The sequence below is a fragment of the Bison bison genome, unplaced genomic scaffold, assembly GCF_000754665.1.
Source record: "Bison bison bison isolate TAMUID 2011002044 unplaced genomic scaffold, Bison_UMD1.0 scf7180017864498, whole genome shotgun sequence".
In the NCBI taxonomy this organism is placed as follows: Eukaryota; Metazoa; Chordata; class Mammalia; order Artiodactyla; family Bovidae; genus Bison; species Bison bison.
The window spans coordinates 7,252,691-7,268,101 of record NW_011495057.1 but is presented as its reverse complement, the minus strand read 5'-3'; the positions used below and the strand labels follow the sequence as shown (position 1 = coordinate 7,268,101).

The 15,411-nt window shown below is 40.4% G+C and overlaps 1 protein-coding gene across 2 annotated transcripts in view; it reads left to right on the top strand.

Moving 5' to 3' along the window:
* CDH2 (cadherin 2, type 1, N-cadherin (neuronal)) overlaps positions 1-13,823 on the top strand; it is a 251,009-nt gene extending 237,186 nt beyond the window's left edge. For both annotated transcript variants that reach the window (XM_010828956.1, XM_010828957.1), the window contains one exon: positions 11,629-13,823. In XM_010828956.1, the coding sequence (XP_010827258.1) occupies positions 11,629-11,835 (207 nt within the window). In that variant the 3' untranslated portion in view covers positions 11,836-13,823. The remainder of the gene's footprint in view (positions 1-11,628) is intronic.
* The last annotated feature ends 1,588 nt before the right edge of the window (positions 13,824-15,411 follow it).

Sequence of the window (15,411 nt, the reverse complement as noted above, 5' to 3'; positions counted from 1 at the left end):
CACCAGGGAGGCTCAAGAATACTGGAGTGGGTAGCCTATCCTTTCTCCAGGGGATCTTCCTGACTCAGGAATTGAACTGAGGTCTCCTGCATTGCAGGTGGATTCTTTACCAGATAAGCTACCAGGAAAGCCCCAATGATATTATAGTGTATTCTAATTTCATTTATTAGCACTAATACTTGCAATAATAGTTCACTTTCATTTCCCTCACACTGTACCCTTTAAATCCCACAAATGAAGAGAATTCAGTGACTACCCAGGTGACTCAGTGGTACAGAACCCACCTGCCAAGTGAGAAGACATAAGAGACACGGATTTGATCCCTGGGTTGGGAAGAACCCCTGGAGGAGGGCATGGCAACCCACTCCAGTGTTCTTGCCTGGAGAATCCCATGGACAGAGGAGCTATATTTCTTAAGGTCACTAAGAGTAAGACACAACTGAAGCAACTTAGCATACATGCACCCAATGACTAGAGAGTTCCATCAAATAAGATTAGCAGGAAGAACAGCTAAATTAAATATTATGTAAGTGATTTAAATACTTGTCTAGTTGAGGAGTTTTAAGAGCTTCTGCAAGAGGCACGCTAATTCTCTGTTGAATATAACAGATGATTTCCACTGTCAAAATTATTATGGCATTCTTTTATTTCATTACTGACCAAGAGTTCTGCTACATTTAATCCTGAAGTTTTGAAGTCAAATGATTTAATACTGCTTCTTTTGATCATGTCTACAGTTTTACTGCAATTCTTCTTTGGAATTTTTATTGTTAGTTTAAGAGAATGATACATATTGATATTGATTGTGACTATATGACAAGACTCATGTTCTCTGGCCGTGTCCTGGCATTCAGAAACAGCAAGACCAGGATTGGTCCCAGTGCCTTTCACAGTGGAAAGCATCTGTTGTATATTACTGCCTTCACTCCTGTGCTGATAAGATTCATTTCCTGAAAATGAAAGGGTTAGTCACTCAGTCATGTCCAACTCTTTGCAACCCTATGGACTGTAGCCCACCAGGCTCCTCTGTCCATGGGAGTCTCCAGGCCAGAATACTGGAGTGGGTTGCCATTCCCTCCTCCAGGGGATCTTCCTGACTCAGGGATCAAACTCAGGTCTCCATATTGCAGGCAGAATTTTTTTTTTTTTTTTTTTACCATCTTAGCCACCAGGGAAGCCTCATTTCCTAGGCTTCCATGAAACAGTCATATATTACATCTACATAATCAATCTACCTTAGGTTTTTAGATCCTCTTATAGTTTGTAGGAAAAGTTTTGAAACACAATTAGCTAATCTGTCTTTACAAACATTCATTACTATCTATTCCTAAAGTACATATGCTTCCTAAAAAATATGCTTTTTGAACATATCTATTCAATTCTGTTAAATAGCTAATAGGTTAATTTGTAGTAGACATGATTTAAAAGCTGACAGAAGGCAAAAACAAAGCCTAGGTAACTCCTTTATGTGTAAAAATATGTCCTGACTTTTCCAGATTATTTATACAATAGGCTTGGTTAGGGGAATTAGCAGGAGTATACATACACACACACACACACATATATAACTAGATATTTTTGAATATGTAAGCATGCTTGATGAGTTTACTTCTAATTTAGCTTTCATCCTTATTATTAATTCCTGTGGTTGTTGGACTTTCATAAAGCAAGAATTCTGGCTTCAGTGAAATTCAACTAATACTCACCTGAGGGTTTCCCTGAAGTATCACTGTTCTGTGGGACTCTTCCATTCTGTCGGGACACTCCTCTTTTCTCAAGAGAAAGTTCAAGCACTAAGGGTCATTTCTAAGGCTGTTTGTAATCTGTCCTGCCCTCCTTTCCATCCATATTCCCTTCTTGTGCTGTAGCCCCACCAAACTATTTGTAATCCCTCACAAGCATCACAGACTTAACTATAAATTAACTTTTCCAACTGAGCGACTGAACAACAACAACTTTTACAACAGCAACAGCTTTTGCAAAGCCCTTCCTTCTTAACTGTCAGGAGATACCCATTTAGCCTTCAGATGCAGCTCAAATATCCTCTTCTCTCTGAAGCTGTTATGATACCTCTGTGAAGGGTTATTATTAATACCAGGACACTCCCTGGGTCATACCCCTCACGTGGGGTATAGCTGTGTCAGCATGTCCACTCTCTGGGATGAGGGTTATTTCCTGACCTTCTTTTTGTAACCTGAGCATCTGCTGTGTTTAGCAGCTCCTAGATTCCGTCGTTTCAAGGAGTTCAAGGACTGGGACAGGGGTGGGGCATGCGTCATTTATTTATTTACTTTTGGCTGTGCTGGTTCTTCGTTGCCGTGCGGCTTTTCTCCAGTTGCAGCGAGTAGGGGCTACTCTCTAGTGCGGAGCGAGAGCTGCTCATTTCAGTGGCTTCTCTCGTTGTGGAGCGCGGGCTCTAGGGTACTTGGGCTTCAGTAGTTGCAGCGCATGGGCTTAGTTGCCCCACAGCACGTGGAAATCTTCCCAGACCAGGGATCGAACCTGTGTCCCCTGCATTGGCCGGCGGATTCTTAGCCACTGAACCCCCAGGGAAGTCCCCGTTTTTGAAAAAATATGACTGGACTTCCTTCAGTAAAGAGAGGAGAGTATTTAGGTAATAAGGTTCAGTTACCCAACCGTTCTAATGGCACAGTAGGAAGAGGTACACAGTAGGAATTTCAATGTGGAAATCTCCTTTCTCAGGTACACAGTTTCAAAAGCGGCTGGAGATTATAACAAACGTGTGAATACCTAAATGAAAAAGTTTGTTCCGAACAACTGACTTTGCACATCAACTTCTGAAATACAGCCCATTCATAATTTGAAAGTTGTCTGCCTTTGTTAGAAATGGCTCATTTGGCAGTCCTCTTGAGCTTGGTTGAGGATCATTCATTCAGCAGATAACTGCCATATAGCTACTGTGTATATCCACTGCCAGTGATACATGGATAAGACAATAGAGGGCGAGGCTCTCGGTGTGAGTTCCCCAAGTTGCTCCTAGCATGATCTCCATACCAGGCAAACATTCCAGTATCTGAACTCTCCCCGTTGGATGCCCCCGTTGGATCTGGTTCTTAACTCAGCGATCCAGCTTCCTCTCAGGCCCCTCCCCCACCTGCATTCTACAGGCAGGCAACAGAGACCTCTACTTGTAGTTCCTTATCTCAGCTTGTAATTCCATGCCAGCGCCAGGCCCCACACTGTTTTTCCTGCCTGGAACACCCTTTCCTCTTTTTCTAGATATTAGTTGCCCGTGAAGGGTCAGGCACACAGAGTAAGGATGGGCGCCGTCCAGCGGCATCCGCTTGTACCTGCAACTCACCTCCCTCCATTACTCCTATCCAAGCTTCCCTTCTCATAACCTCAGGGCCCTCCGGTGGTCCAGAGGAGGGAATGTGCATCCCTGGGGGACCCTTGTGGGCAAACTGGTTTGGTGAGTACACGAATGGACAAGAGGACCGCGTTTGGAAATCATTCCCCAAATGACTGCTAAATCCTCAAAACTGGATGTGATTGTAAGACACAGAAATGTGGAGGAGAGGAGAAAGGGGAACCCTGAGTCTGTACCTAGAAATGCCCTACTTTTGGACACAGAAAGAAGAAAGTCTAAGGCGTTTAAGGGCTCACAGAAAACAACTACAAAGTGGGTCCAGGGGTGTGACGATCAGTTCTGTGAGAAAGTTCAGTGGAATCAAACTGTTAAAAGACCCAAATCAGAGATAAGATTCAAACTCACTGTGTAGACTTGTTTGGTATCTTTCTATAACTAGACTGATAAAAATAAATACAGGTAAAGTTTTGAGTTGAAGGCACCTATAACTACATTTAAAATGCAAACAGATTTCTTTATATCTAGGTTTTATTTGATTTAGCATAGTACTGAATGTTCCAAAGGAAGAATATAGTGGAGATTATAATTGGAGTGTTTTTATAGATGTAAAGAATAGGTAAGCTCATGAGAACAGTTTCTACTTTGTTTATTTAAATAATGAATCTCAAAAATGATAACATTTCTAGACTAGTAGATAACGTAAAATAAATCACACATTTTGAATTTCAAGCACAGAATTTCATCCTGTTTTGAGACTTCTAAATAAGATCTTCGGAGGGTGAAAAGTTGAAACTAAAAGTAATTTAATCTCAGGCCAACAGTAGATATTAGCATACCTCCAATAACTATATTAATCCTGTGTATTTCTTTGTCTCAGAAATATAAAAACCAAGGGCATATTTCTGTTAAAAGACCAACTTTCAGTCAATATTATTTTAAAATGTATGGAAGGCACTCCTGGAATAACGTATTTAAAACTACCAAAGTTTAAAATATTTGCCTTTTTTCTCCAGTAATTAAATTTAATATATTCTTTTGTGTTGAAGTTCAAATCCAGGTGCCTCATTTAACAGCTCTGTTACCTTGTACAAGGTTAGGGTCCTTGGATGCAATCACTTAGATTTCTAGTTTCCTTATTTATGAAACAGGGATCATAATAGACCCTTCTTTTAAGATTGAAATAATACAGTCCACATAAAGTGCTTAGTATAGTGACTGTAAAATCTCTTAATTACTGTCAGTATCATATTATCATTACAGCTGCTATTCAGGAGTAAAAACTTTGTACTGCCCTTTAATTGTAAATAAAACAAGTAAAATACTCTAGTTCCAAAAAAAAAAAAGCTGAAGTAAAGTGAATTCTCCAGAAAAGGATATAGTAATGTTGGCACTCATAAGTCACAGAATTTCACTTTCACGTGATCATGATATACTTTTATATTTGCAGATATTTTAAAACTAAATCCTGGCTTCTTCTGAAAGGTATAAATATAAACATGAGCAAGGTGCCAATGTGAGCAAACTAAGCCCAGGACAGTAGTACAAATTACCATCTAGAATAGCTGTTGGATGTCAAGCAGCGTGTGCAGCATCTGAAATGAGTACAGAACCACCTCAGCAGAAAGGGATGTCATGATCCAGTACAACCAAAGTATGGTGATAGAAATAAAGAGGACCAGAGAGACCACAGGAACTACTCTCAGTCACGGTTTGGGGAAGAATTCCAGGAAACAGAAGTGACATTTTTAATGGCCTTTAAACAGATGGATAGATGGATGGAAATTAATCAAATGAAAAAAAATATGACATAGGACATTTTAAACAAAGGGAATCACGTTTCAGCTAGCAGGAAATGAATATGTAAATAACATGGAGATACTCCAAAAGTAAGATGTTTTTAGGTTTGAGGGGATTTTGCTGAATAATTTAGTGAATAATTCAGTTATGGTTGCTCGAATTGAGAAGAGTTGCAAGGGAAAGGTGAAATGACTGCTTCTTGAAGGGTTTTGACTGTATACTATAGGTTACCCTAACATCCAGCTTCAGGCATTTAAGTAACACCTCCTAGTCTTTTCCATGTCTGCAAACAGCTTTTATGATGCATTTAAATATTTTATCAATTTTAACTTCTTTTAAATAAAAATAATTGTTTTAAAATGCCTGTGCACCGTTTAAGGAAATGGTAACCCACTCCAGTACTATTGCCTGGAGAATCCCATGGGCAGAGGAGCCTGGAGGGTTATAGTCCTTGGGGTCGCAAAGAGTCTGACACGACTGAGCAACTAACACACACACACGCACCATTTAAAAATCATCTTGCATACCCCCAGGGGGACTCCTCCCTTATTTTGGAAGCATTGCTACAGGGGATAGCAGTCAGAAAGTTTTACTTGGGGTTGGGGGTGTGACATCAAATAATGTCTGAGAGAGGAACCAACAGTAGTTGGCAAGATAGAAGCAGATAGAGTCCTGGGGACATGGAAACCCGCTAAAGAAGCTTTTGCCATGGTCCAGGCAGGATGTTCCCTGGAGATCTTCTGTGGTGGCTCAGACAGTAAAGAATTTGCCTGCAGTGCAAAAGACCCGGGTTCCATCCCTGGGTCAGGAAGATCCCCTGCAGAAGGAAATGGCAACCCACTTCAGTATTCTTGCCTGGAGAACTCCATGGACAGAGGAGCCTGGTGGGCTACAGTCCATGGAGTTGCAAAGAGTTGGACACGACTTGAACAACTAACACTTTGAAGCAGGGTGTAATGATGACCTGAACTGAGGCAGTAGATTTGAGACAGTAGGGGGACTGACAGTTAGGGACTGACTCTTGGGTTTTATATTCCTAATGTGTTCCTTCACACAAGAATGTGAATGTTTATGGTCCCTGTAAAGCATGCCTCCACCATAAAACATGGGATCAGAAGTCTATAAATACAAGCTCAGCAAGAATTCAGCCAGAGCTGCAGCTTTGGTATGACAGAGGTAGCTGACTGCAGAAACTAGTTCAGATTTATCCAGAGTTCAAGATCTGCCTCTCCAGGAAAGGTGGAACAAACACATCCTCTTATAGATGTAGTCAGACCCAATAGGGAGAGAGAAACACATACAGTTTTTTTGTAAATTTGGCAAAAGTGTGTCAGACATGTGAAATGGTGTCCACACCAACAAATAAAGGAATCCCAGGGACTTCCCTGGTGGTACAGTAGATGAGAATCCGCCTGCCAACGCAAGGGACTTGGGTTTCATTCCTGCCCTCGGAAGATTCTATGTCCTGTGGAGCAACTAAGCCTGTGTGTCACAGCTACTGAACCCAAGCGCCTGTGCTCTGCAACAAGAGAAGCCTCCACAATGAGAAGCCTGTGCCCTGCAACAAAGAGTAGCCCCTACTCAGCACAACTAGGGAAAACCCACACAGCAACAAAGACCCAGCACAGCCAAAAATAAATTAAAAAAAAAAAGGAATTCCATAAGGAAAAACCAGAGCTTCTGTGCCCCCACCACTCCGGATTTATCTGTGTGTTCGCTTTGGTTGCCTGCCTGTCAAGATCAGTTTCTAGGGACTTGACTATGATCTTTTTAGAATTACCAAAATAGTACCCGGAATTTATATAATGCCTTACCCAGAAAAGTCATGTTTTATTCTCGGATAAAAATCGGTGCTCACCAAGTGGCAGGGACTTAAAGTACTTAACCTTCAGCTCAGAAAGATGGCTTGCCTAAGAATTCTTGAAAAGTTCAGTGGGATTTGCCCTTTTGTAATCAGAAGAACCTGAGACAGCGTTTGATGTTTTGGCTAGTAGTGACCTCTCATGGGTTTTATAGCCTTAACCTCTTTTTTTAATGTAGAAATAAAACATAGATTCAGCAACTATCAGAATGATCAGAAAGCCACGGTAGGAGTTAAAAAATTTTAAGAAATATTTTTGATGAATCTAAAAACTGTCATAGATAGTGAAGTAAGTCAGAAAGAGAAAAACAAATCCCATATATTAATGCATATATGTGAAATATAGAAAAGTGATGATGAACCTGTTTGCAAAGCAGAAAATAGAGACACAGACATAGAGAACAAACATGCATACCAAGCGGGAAATGGGGTGGGATGGACTGGGAGTTTAGGATTGACACATATACACTGCTGTGCTGTGCTCAGTCACGTCTGACTCTTTTCGACCCCATGGACTGTAGCCTGCCAAGCTCCTCTGTTCATCGAATTTTCCAGGCAAGAATACTGGAGTGGGTTGCCATTTCCTACTTAAAGGGATCTTCCTGACCCAGGGATCGAACCTGCGTCTCTTGCATCGGCAGGCAGCTTCTTTACTGCTGGTGCCACCTTCGTAAGCATGAAACAGATAACTGATGAGAATTGACTGTATAGCACAGGGAACTCTAGTTAGTGTTCTGTGGTGATCTAGATGAGAAGAAGATCCAAAACAGAGGGGATATATGTATACTTAGAGCTGATTCGCTTTGCTGTACAGCAGAAACTAATACAACATTGTAGAGCTCCAATAGAAAAAAAGGGGAAATACTTTTGAAACTCTTGATGGTGAGTATAGGACTAGATTATCACCAGTGTTATATCTGTTTTGATATAACAAATTAAAGAGCCTCTTGATGAAAGAGAAAGAGGAGAGTGAAACAGTTGGCTTAAAGCTCAACATTCAGAAAACTAAGATCATGGCATCTGGTCCCAACACTTCATGGAAAATAGATGGGGAAACAGTGGAAACAGTGGCAGACTTTATTTTTGGGGGGTCCAAAATCACTGCAGATGGTGACTGCAGTCATGAAATTAAAAGATACTTGCTCCTTGGATGAAAAGCTATGACCAACCTACTATAAAGCATATTAAAAAGTAGAGACATTACTTTGCCAACAAAGGTCCGCCTAGTAAGCTATGGTTTTTCCAGTAGTCATGTATTGATGGGAGAGTTGGACCATAAAGAAAACTGAGTGCTAAAGAATTGATGATTTTGAACTGTGGTTTTGGAAAATACTCTTGAGAGTCTCTGGGACTGCAAGGAGATCAAACTAGTCAATCCTAAAGGAAATCTACCATGAATATTCATTGGAAGGATTGATGCTGAAGCTGAAACTCCAGTACTTTGGCCACCTGATGAGAACTGATTCATTGGAGAAAACCCTGATGCTGGGAAAGCTTGAGGGCAGGAGAATAAGGGTTATGACAGAGGATGAGATGGTTGGACAGCATCACCGACTCTATGGACATGAGTTTGTGCTATCTCTGGGAGTTGGTGATGGACTGGGAAGCCTGGCGTGCTGCAGTCCATGGGGTTGCAAAGAGTCAGACACGACTGAGGAACTGAACTAAACTATTTTGAGGCTATCAATTAGGTGTTGTTGACATTTAATGAAAGTCTCAGGCCTTTTAACACCCCAGTGAAAACCAGGCAGCTTCCAGTAATTATTCTAAGTCACAAGAACATAGGCCATGGCTTTCATCCGGAATCCAGGCACACGTGACGCCACACCATTGTTGCTTTCCAGTTCATCTTAGGCTTCACCTTTCTGTATTTCCAGTTTTGTGTTGATACCATGATCCACATGTCTTCTGTGTTTCAGGATCCAGGCAGAAGGAAAACTCGCCTCTGGTGCAGACCCTTCTTCTGGCAGGCAGAGGGAAAAGATGAGGGGCTGATGGAGCATTAGGCTCTTCTGGTCTCCACGCTTCTGTTTCTGTTCATTGGCCAGGGCCAGTCGGGTGGCCAAGCCTGACCGTGGGTTGGGGAAGTCAGCTGGCTCCAGGGTGGCCCTTGTGGTGCTGTGGACATGTGATCCACCCATGGGGAGAGGATGGTGAATCACTGAGGACGGTAACACAATCTGCCACAAAAAAAAAGATCAGGAATTTTGAGAAATTGGAGTTTGCCCATCTCAGGCTTAACAGAATTGTCCTTTAGCTTATTCTGTAAATATAGTCAAGAAAATCCTATCTAAAATTATTTATGTATTATATATGGATGTAGTTGGAGGAAGACTTACTTTATTTTACACAGGCATGTCTGGGTTATAGTGTACTTGAGAAGATGAAAAGTGGTATTTAACTAAAGGTTAGGATTGTTGGGGAGACAGACTCGGGCGTGAGGAAGTGTTAGTATGTACTTTTTTCAAGTTTTTGGTTGAAGTCAAGCAGCTGCCATTTTGTTTCTTAAAACCCTTGTTGTTTTTGTTTAATCTCTAAGTCTTGTCCAACTCTGCAACCCCATGGACTGCAACATGCCAGGCTCCCCTCTTCTTCACTGTCTCCTGGAGTTTGCTCAAATTCTTGTCCATTGAGTTGGTGATACTATCTAACCATCTCAATCTCTGCTGTCCCCTTCTCCTTTTGCCTTCGATCATTCCCTTAAAGCATGTCTCCACATTTATTTTTCTTTTTTCAAATTCCAAAGCAAGAATTTTTTTTAATCTAAACTTAAATTAAAAAAAAATTCACTAATATTCCTGAGCTGTAACAAGTGCCAGATCCTGTGGGGAGATACCCTTGGGTCACCTTTATTTTATTTGCACTTCATAATGATTGTATTACTGTGATTACAGTTGCAGATTAGGAAATAGGGCTGGTGCAACTGAGCCAAAACTTGTACTGTGCAGAGCTGAGGTGTCACCCCAGTGTCTGACCTCTTAACACTACACATACTGACCATAATTTTCATGCTGTTTTTCCTCTTCCTCCTATTAAAAAACAACAAAAAAAAACATATTAGGTATTTATGAAACATAAGTAGATTGGAAGGATTGATCTAAAGATAAGACAGTTCATCACATCTTGGACAAGAGGAGCCACAATGAGCCCACCAAAATTTAAAAAAGCAGAGTTGTGGGGAGAGAGAGTGACTGTTTAGAGACTAACTGTGGTTTATCTTGGACTGCTAGAATGGAAATGGGAAAAAAGTAAATAAATACTTCAGTTCAGTTCAGTCGCTCAGTCGTGTCCAACTCTTTGCGATCTCATGAATCTCAGCACGCCAGGCCTCCCTGTCCAGCACCAACTCCTGGAGTTCACTCAGACTCATGTCCATTAGTATGTGGCAAATAGACATACATTAAATTCTTAAGGTTTTATATAGTAATTATGAATTAGCTGCAGATACATGCTGCTGCTGCTAAGTCACTTCAGTCGTGCCCAACTCTGTGCAGCCCCATAAATGGCACCCCACCAGGGTCCTCCGTCCATGGGATTTTCCAGGCAAGAGTACTGGAATGGGGTGCCATTGCCTTCTCCATACAGATACATGAGTTATATATAAAAAAGCATCTTTGTGCAAGAGTTAAGTTTATTGATAGTCATTTCACTCGTTCTTATTTTTTCAGTTAATTTTAAGAGCCCTGTGTGTGTGTGTGTGTATTTATATATATATATATATATATATAATTTTAGATTTTTGGGTTCCACTTCCCCAATATTTATACTGTGTATTGATATTGGATCATGACTTTTCTAGAGTCTGTGGATGGTAGAAGTCACTCCGTTCTTTATTAACTTAGTGACTAACTTTCCTTGTATATAATCACATCTGGCCTGTCTTTGTTCTTCCTTTGATACCTTCCAAATTTATGTCCGACAGAATGCCACTTCTTCCTTGAACACCCAGCTCTCCGAGCCAATCAGTATTTGTTTTTAGCATCCTGATGATTTTTGCCTAAATTTCATAGTCTTGTTACTTATTTATCATTTGTGTCATACTATAGTAATGCCTGTTACTAGGTTGTAAATTATAGAGGGCAGGGATGCCATGACACTCATTTCTATGTCTCTTTTTGCCCTGCATATAATTTCCACTAAACCAGTTCGTTGTCAAAATCTTATGACTCTGACTCTACACAGATCAGGGTCCACATATCACATGATTTCATAACCTTCCATATTGTTTCATGTAACTCACTCCACGCGTGATAATTCAAAACTAGTCCTATCCAATGCAGGGTTATACTCATGTATTACCAAACTTCGTTTAAGATCCTCCCTTTCTAGCTTCAGGCCGTTGGTGGTTCATTTCTGTGACCTGTGAACTGCCTTCTCCAGTTAACCCCGTCCCATGGTATGTCTCAGCCTCACTGAGCTAGATTCCTTACAGTTCTTTCTTTGCAGAGGAAACACATCCATTGATTTTTGTCTAACTTTCAAGCATGGTGATAACCCCAGTTTCTCTGGGTTGTGCATGTGGTGGAATGCAGGTGGAAACTTAAAAACAGGTGTTTGATGCCGCGGGACCACTAGCGTCTGCTTGTGGATTCGCTCACTGTAACCCTCTTTTCATCCTTTCCGTGTCTTCCAACTGCAGGGCCTTAAAGCTGCTGACAACGATCCCACCGCTCCGCCCTACGACTCCCTCTTAGTCTTTGACTATGAAGGCAGTGGCTCCACGGCCGGGTCCTTGAGCTCACTTAATTCCTCCAGTAGTGGAGGTGAGCAGGACTATGACTATCTGAACGACTGGGGGCCCCGCTTCAAGAAACTCGCTGACATGTACGGTGGAGGTGATGACTGAACTTCAGGGTGAACTTGGTTTTTGGACAAGTACAAACAATTGCAACTGATATTCCCAAAAAGCATTCAGAAGCTAGGCTTTAACTTTGTAGTCTACTAGCACAGTGCTTGCTGGAGGCTTTGGCAGAGGCTGCAAACCAATTTGGGCTCAGAGGGAATATCGGTGATCCAATACTGTTTGGAAAACACTGAGCTCAGTTACACTTGAATTTTACAGTACAGAAGCACTGGGATTTTATGTGCCTTTTTGTACCTTTTTCAGATTGGAATTAGTTTTATGTTTAAGGCTTTAATGGTACTGATTTCTGAAATGATAAGTAAAAGACAAAATATTTTGTGGTGGGAGCAGTAAGTTAAACCATGATATGCTTCGACACGCTTTTGTTACATCGCATTTGCTTTTATTAAAAATATGGAATTAAACAGACAAACCAACCACTCATGGAGCAATTTTATTACCTTGGGGGCTGAGACCATGAGATTGGAAAATGTACATTATTTCTAGTTTTAGACTTTAGTTTCTTGTTTTTTTTTTTTTTTTCCACTAAAATCTTAAAACTTACGCAGCTGGTTGCAAATAAAGGGAGTTTTCATATCACCAATTTGTAGCAAAATTGAATTTTTTCATAAACTAGAATGTTAGACACATTTTGGTCTTAATCCATGTACACTTTTTTATTTACTGTATTTTTTCCACTTCACTGTAAAAATGGTATGTGTACATAATGTTTTATTGGCATAGTCTATGGAGAAGTGCAGAAACTTCAGAACATGTGTATGTATTATTTGGACTATGGATTCAGGTTTTTTGCATGTTTATATCTTTCGTTATGGATAAAGTATTTACAAAACAAAGTGACATTTGATTCAATTGTTGAGCTGTAGTTAGAATACTCAATTTTTAATTTTTTAATTTTTTTTTATTTTTTATTTTCTCTTTTTGTTTGGGGAGGGAGAAAAGTTCTTAGCACAAATGTTTTACATAATTTGTACCAAAAAAAAACAAAAAAAAAGGAAAGACAAGAAATGAAAGGGGTGACCTGACACTGGTGGTACTACTGCAGTGTGTGTTTTTAAAAAAAAATGAAAAAAAAAAAGCTTTTAAACTGGAGAGACTTCTGACAACAGCTTTGCCTCTGTATTGTGTACCAGAATATAAATGATACACCTCTGACCCCAGCGTTCTGAATAAAATGCTAATTTTGGATCTGGTGACTGGTTTGAACTTTTTTCTTTTCTACTTGAGATGCTTTGAATGTTGCAAAAATCCCAGGTCCTGGAGTTGCATTGAGAACTGCAGTACAAAAGTATGAATTGGTTATTGCGCTGTTCACCATCAAAAAGCCCTTAGCATGGCAGCCAGCCGTGTCCGGTGAGCAGTGGAGAAAACCTGATCATAGAAGGAAAACGTCAAGCCACCCAGGAATCGACTGCACTGAAGATGGTATATGCAAATCACATCAGTGAACTCTGTGTAATTCTTAACAGCATTTGAGCTTTTATTCCCTTCTGCTCCTGTCTGTAGTTGCGCTGACTCTAACAGGCTCTTCCCACTAGAACAGGGGTCCCCAACCTCCAGGCCACAGACCTATATCTGTATTTACAGCCACTCCCTATCACTCACATTACTGTCTGACCTCCCTCCTGTCAGATTACAGTAGCATCATAGATACTATGTGTGTGAATCATTCCGAAACTATCTAGTTCCATTCTGTGAAAAAATTGTCTTTGATAGAATCGATCCCTGGTATCAAAAAGGTTGGGGACCACTGCACTAGAGCACCCACAGCAGGAAAACCTCACCAAAAAGGGATAGACTTGGCCATGGAAAGTGCAGTGCATGCTGGGAATTCCCAGGCAATCCATCAAAGCCATTGTTTGATGTATCTAGTGAAATACACGTGGGCTTGACTTCTGTTCATTAACTGGACCAATTTTTTCCCTAACTTTCTTAAAGAGGTATAATGGACAAATAAAATTTTGTATATTTGAAGCATACGATGTGATGACTTGTATGTATACGTTATGAAATGATTTCCACAGTCATGCCATTTACCACGTGTATCACCTTACATAGTTACACTTTGTGTCTGCATGTATGTGGTGAGAGCACTTAAAATCTACTCCACGAAGTTCAGGCACACGGTACAGCGTTAGCTGATGTGGTCACAGAGGACAGAAAAGCAAAATCACCTTATTCAATTTTGTAAAACAGTGCACACTGTGGTTCATAAATGAATTTTAAGAATCTTGGAAAATCCTCACTGCTTTTTCCTATATCCCTTATGATCATTATCACATTACATTTACTTACATTGTACACTTTGGAAAAAACTTAATACAGTATACGTCTTCTAACTCCACGTGGTATTTTGCTTTAATTTCATACTAGAGACTGAAATTTACTTTTCTATCGATTTGCTCTGTAAGCAATATTTTCTTCTCACTTTTCTAATCTTTAAATGCCAGAGCTTATCTCTGGAATTTCATAATGAAACTTAGTGAATTTGCTGATTGGAATAGTCTTTTTAAAATGGGTCTTAAGACTGCACCTCTGTACTACTGTATATTCAAGTAAAAACTGTCTTTTTAAATTCAAATATCTCAACATTTAAAATTCATAGCACTCAGGTAACAAACACTTCCAATTATTGTCTTAGGATCGAAGTTCAGTGGCAGACTATTTCTAACACAGGAGCTTCCCTGACGATTCAGTGATAACCCATTTGCCAATTCAGGAGACTCGGGTTTGATTCCTGGATCAGAAAGATCCCCTGGAGAAGGAAATGGCAACCCACTCCAGTATTCTTGCCTGGGAAATCCCATGGACAGAGGCGCCTGGGGGGGCCACAGTGCATGGGGTCACAAAGAGTCGGACACAACTGATCGACTGAACGTGCACATTCATCTCTAACACGGGGAAACCTCGTTTTATGCCTTTTATGCCCTTTTATGCCTTATTGGGCTTCACAGGTGCTGCCTTTTTTTAGCAAATTGAACATTTGTGGCAACCCTGCGTGAAGCACATCTCTCGTGCCATTTTACCAAGCATCCAATCAGGTTTTGGTGGTGATTCAGTCGCTCAGTCATGTCCAAATCTGCGACCCCATGGACTGCAGCGTGCCAGGCTTCACTGTCCTTCACCATCTCCTGGAGTTTGCTTAAACTGATGTCCACTGAGTCAAGTTTACACATTTTGGTAATTTCTGCAACATTTTAAACTGCACCAGCAAAAATGATTATCACTCACTGAAGGCTAGATGATGGTTAGCAATTTTTAACAATAAAGTACTTTTTAATTAAAGTATGTGCACATTTTAGACATAATGCTATTGCATACTTAATACAGTATAGTATAACCATAACTATATGTCTCAAAATTTTGTGACTGACTATTGTGATATTCACTTTATTGTAGTGGTCTGTAACCAAATTTGCAATGTACTAATTTTTAGCACTAATAGTAAGCATTTTATATATTCACAATGAGTCAATGTAAACACAGTTGTTTTCAAAACTTCTGTATTTTGCTGGAGTGAAATGCATGACTAGGTTTCCTTTGTGGGGAAAAAAAAAT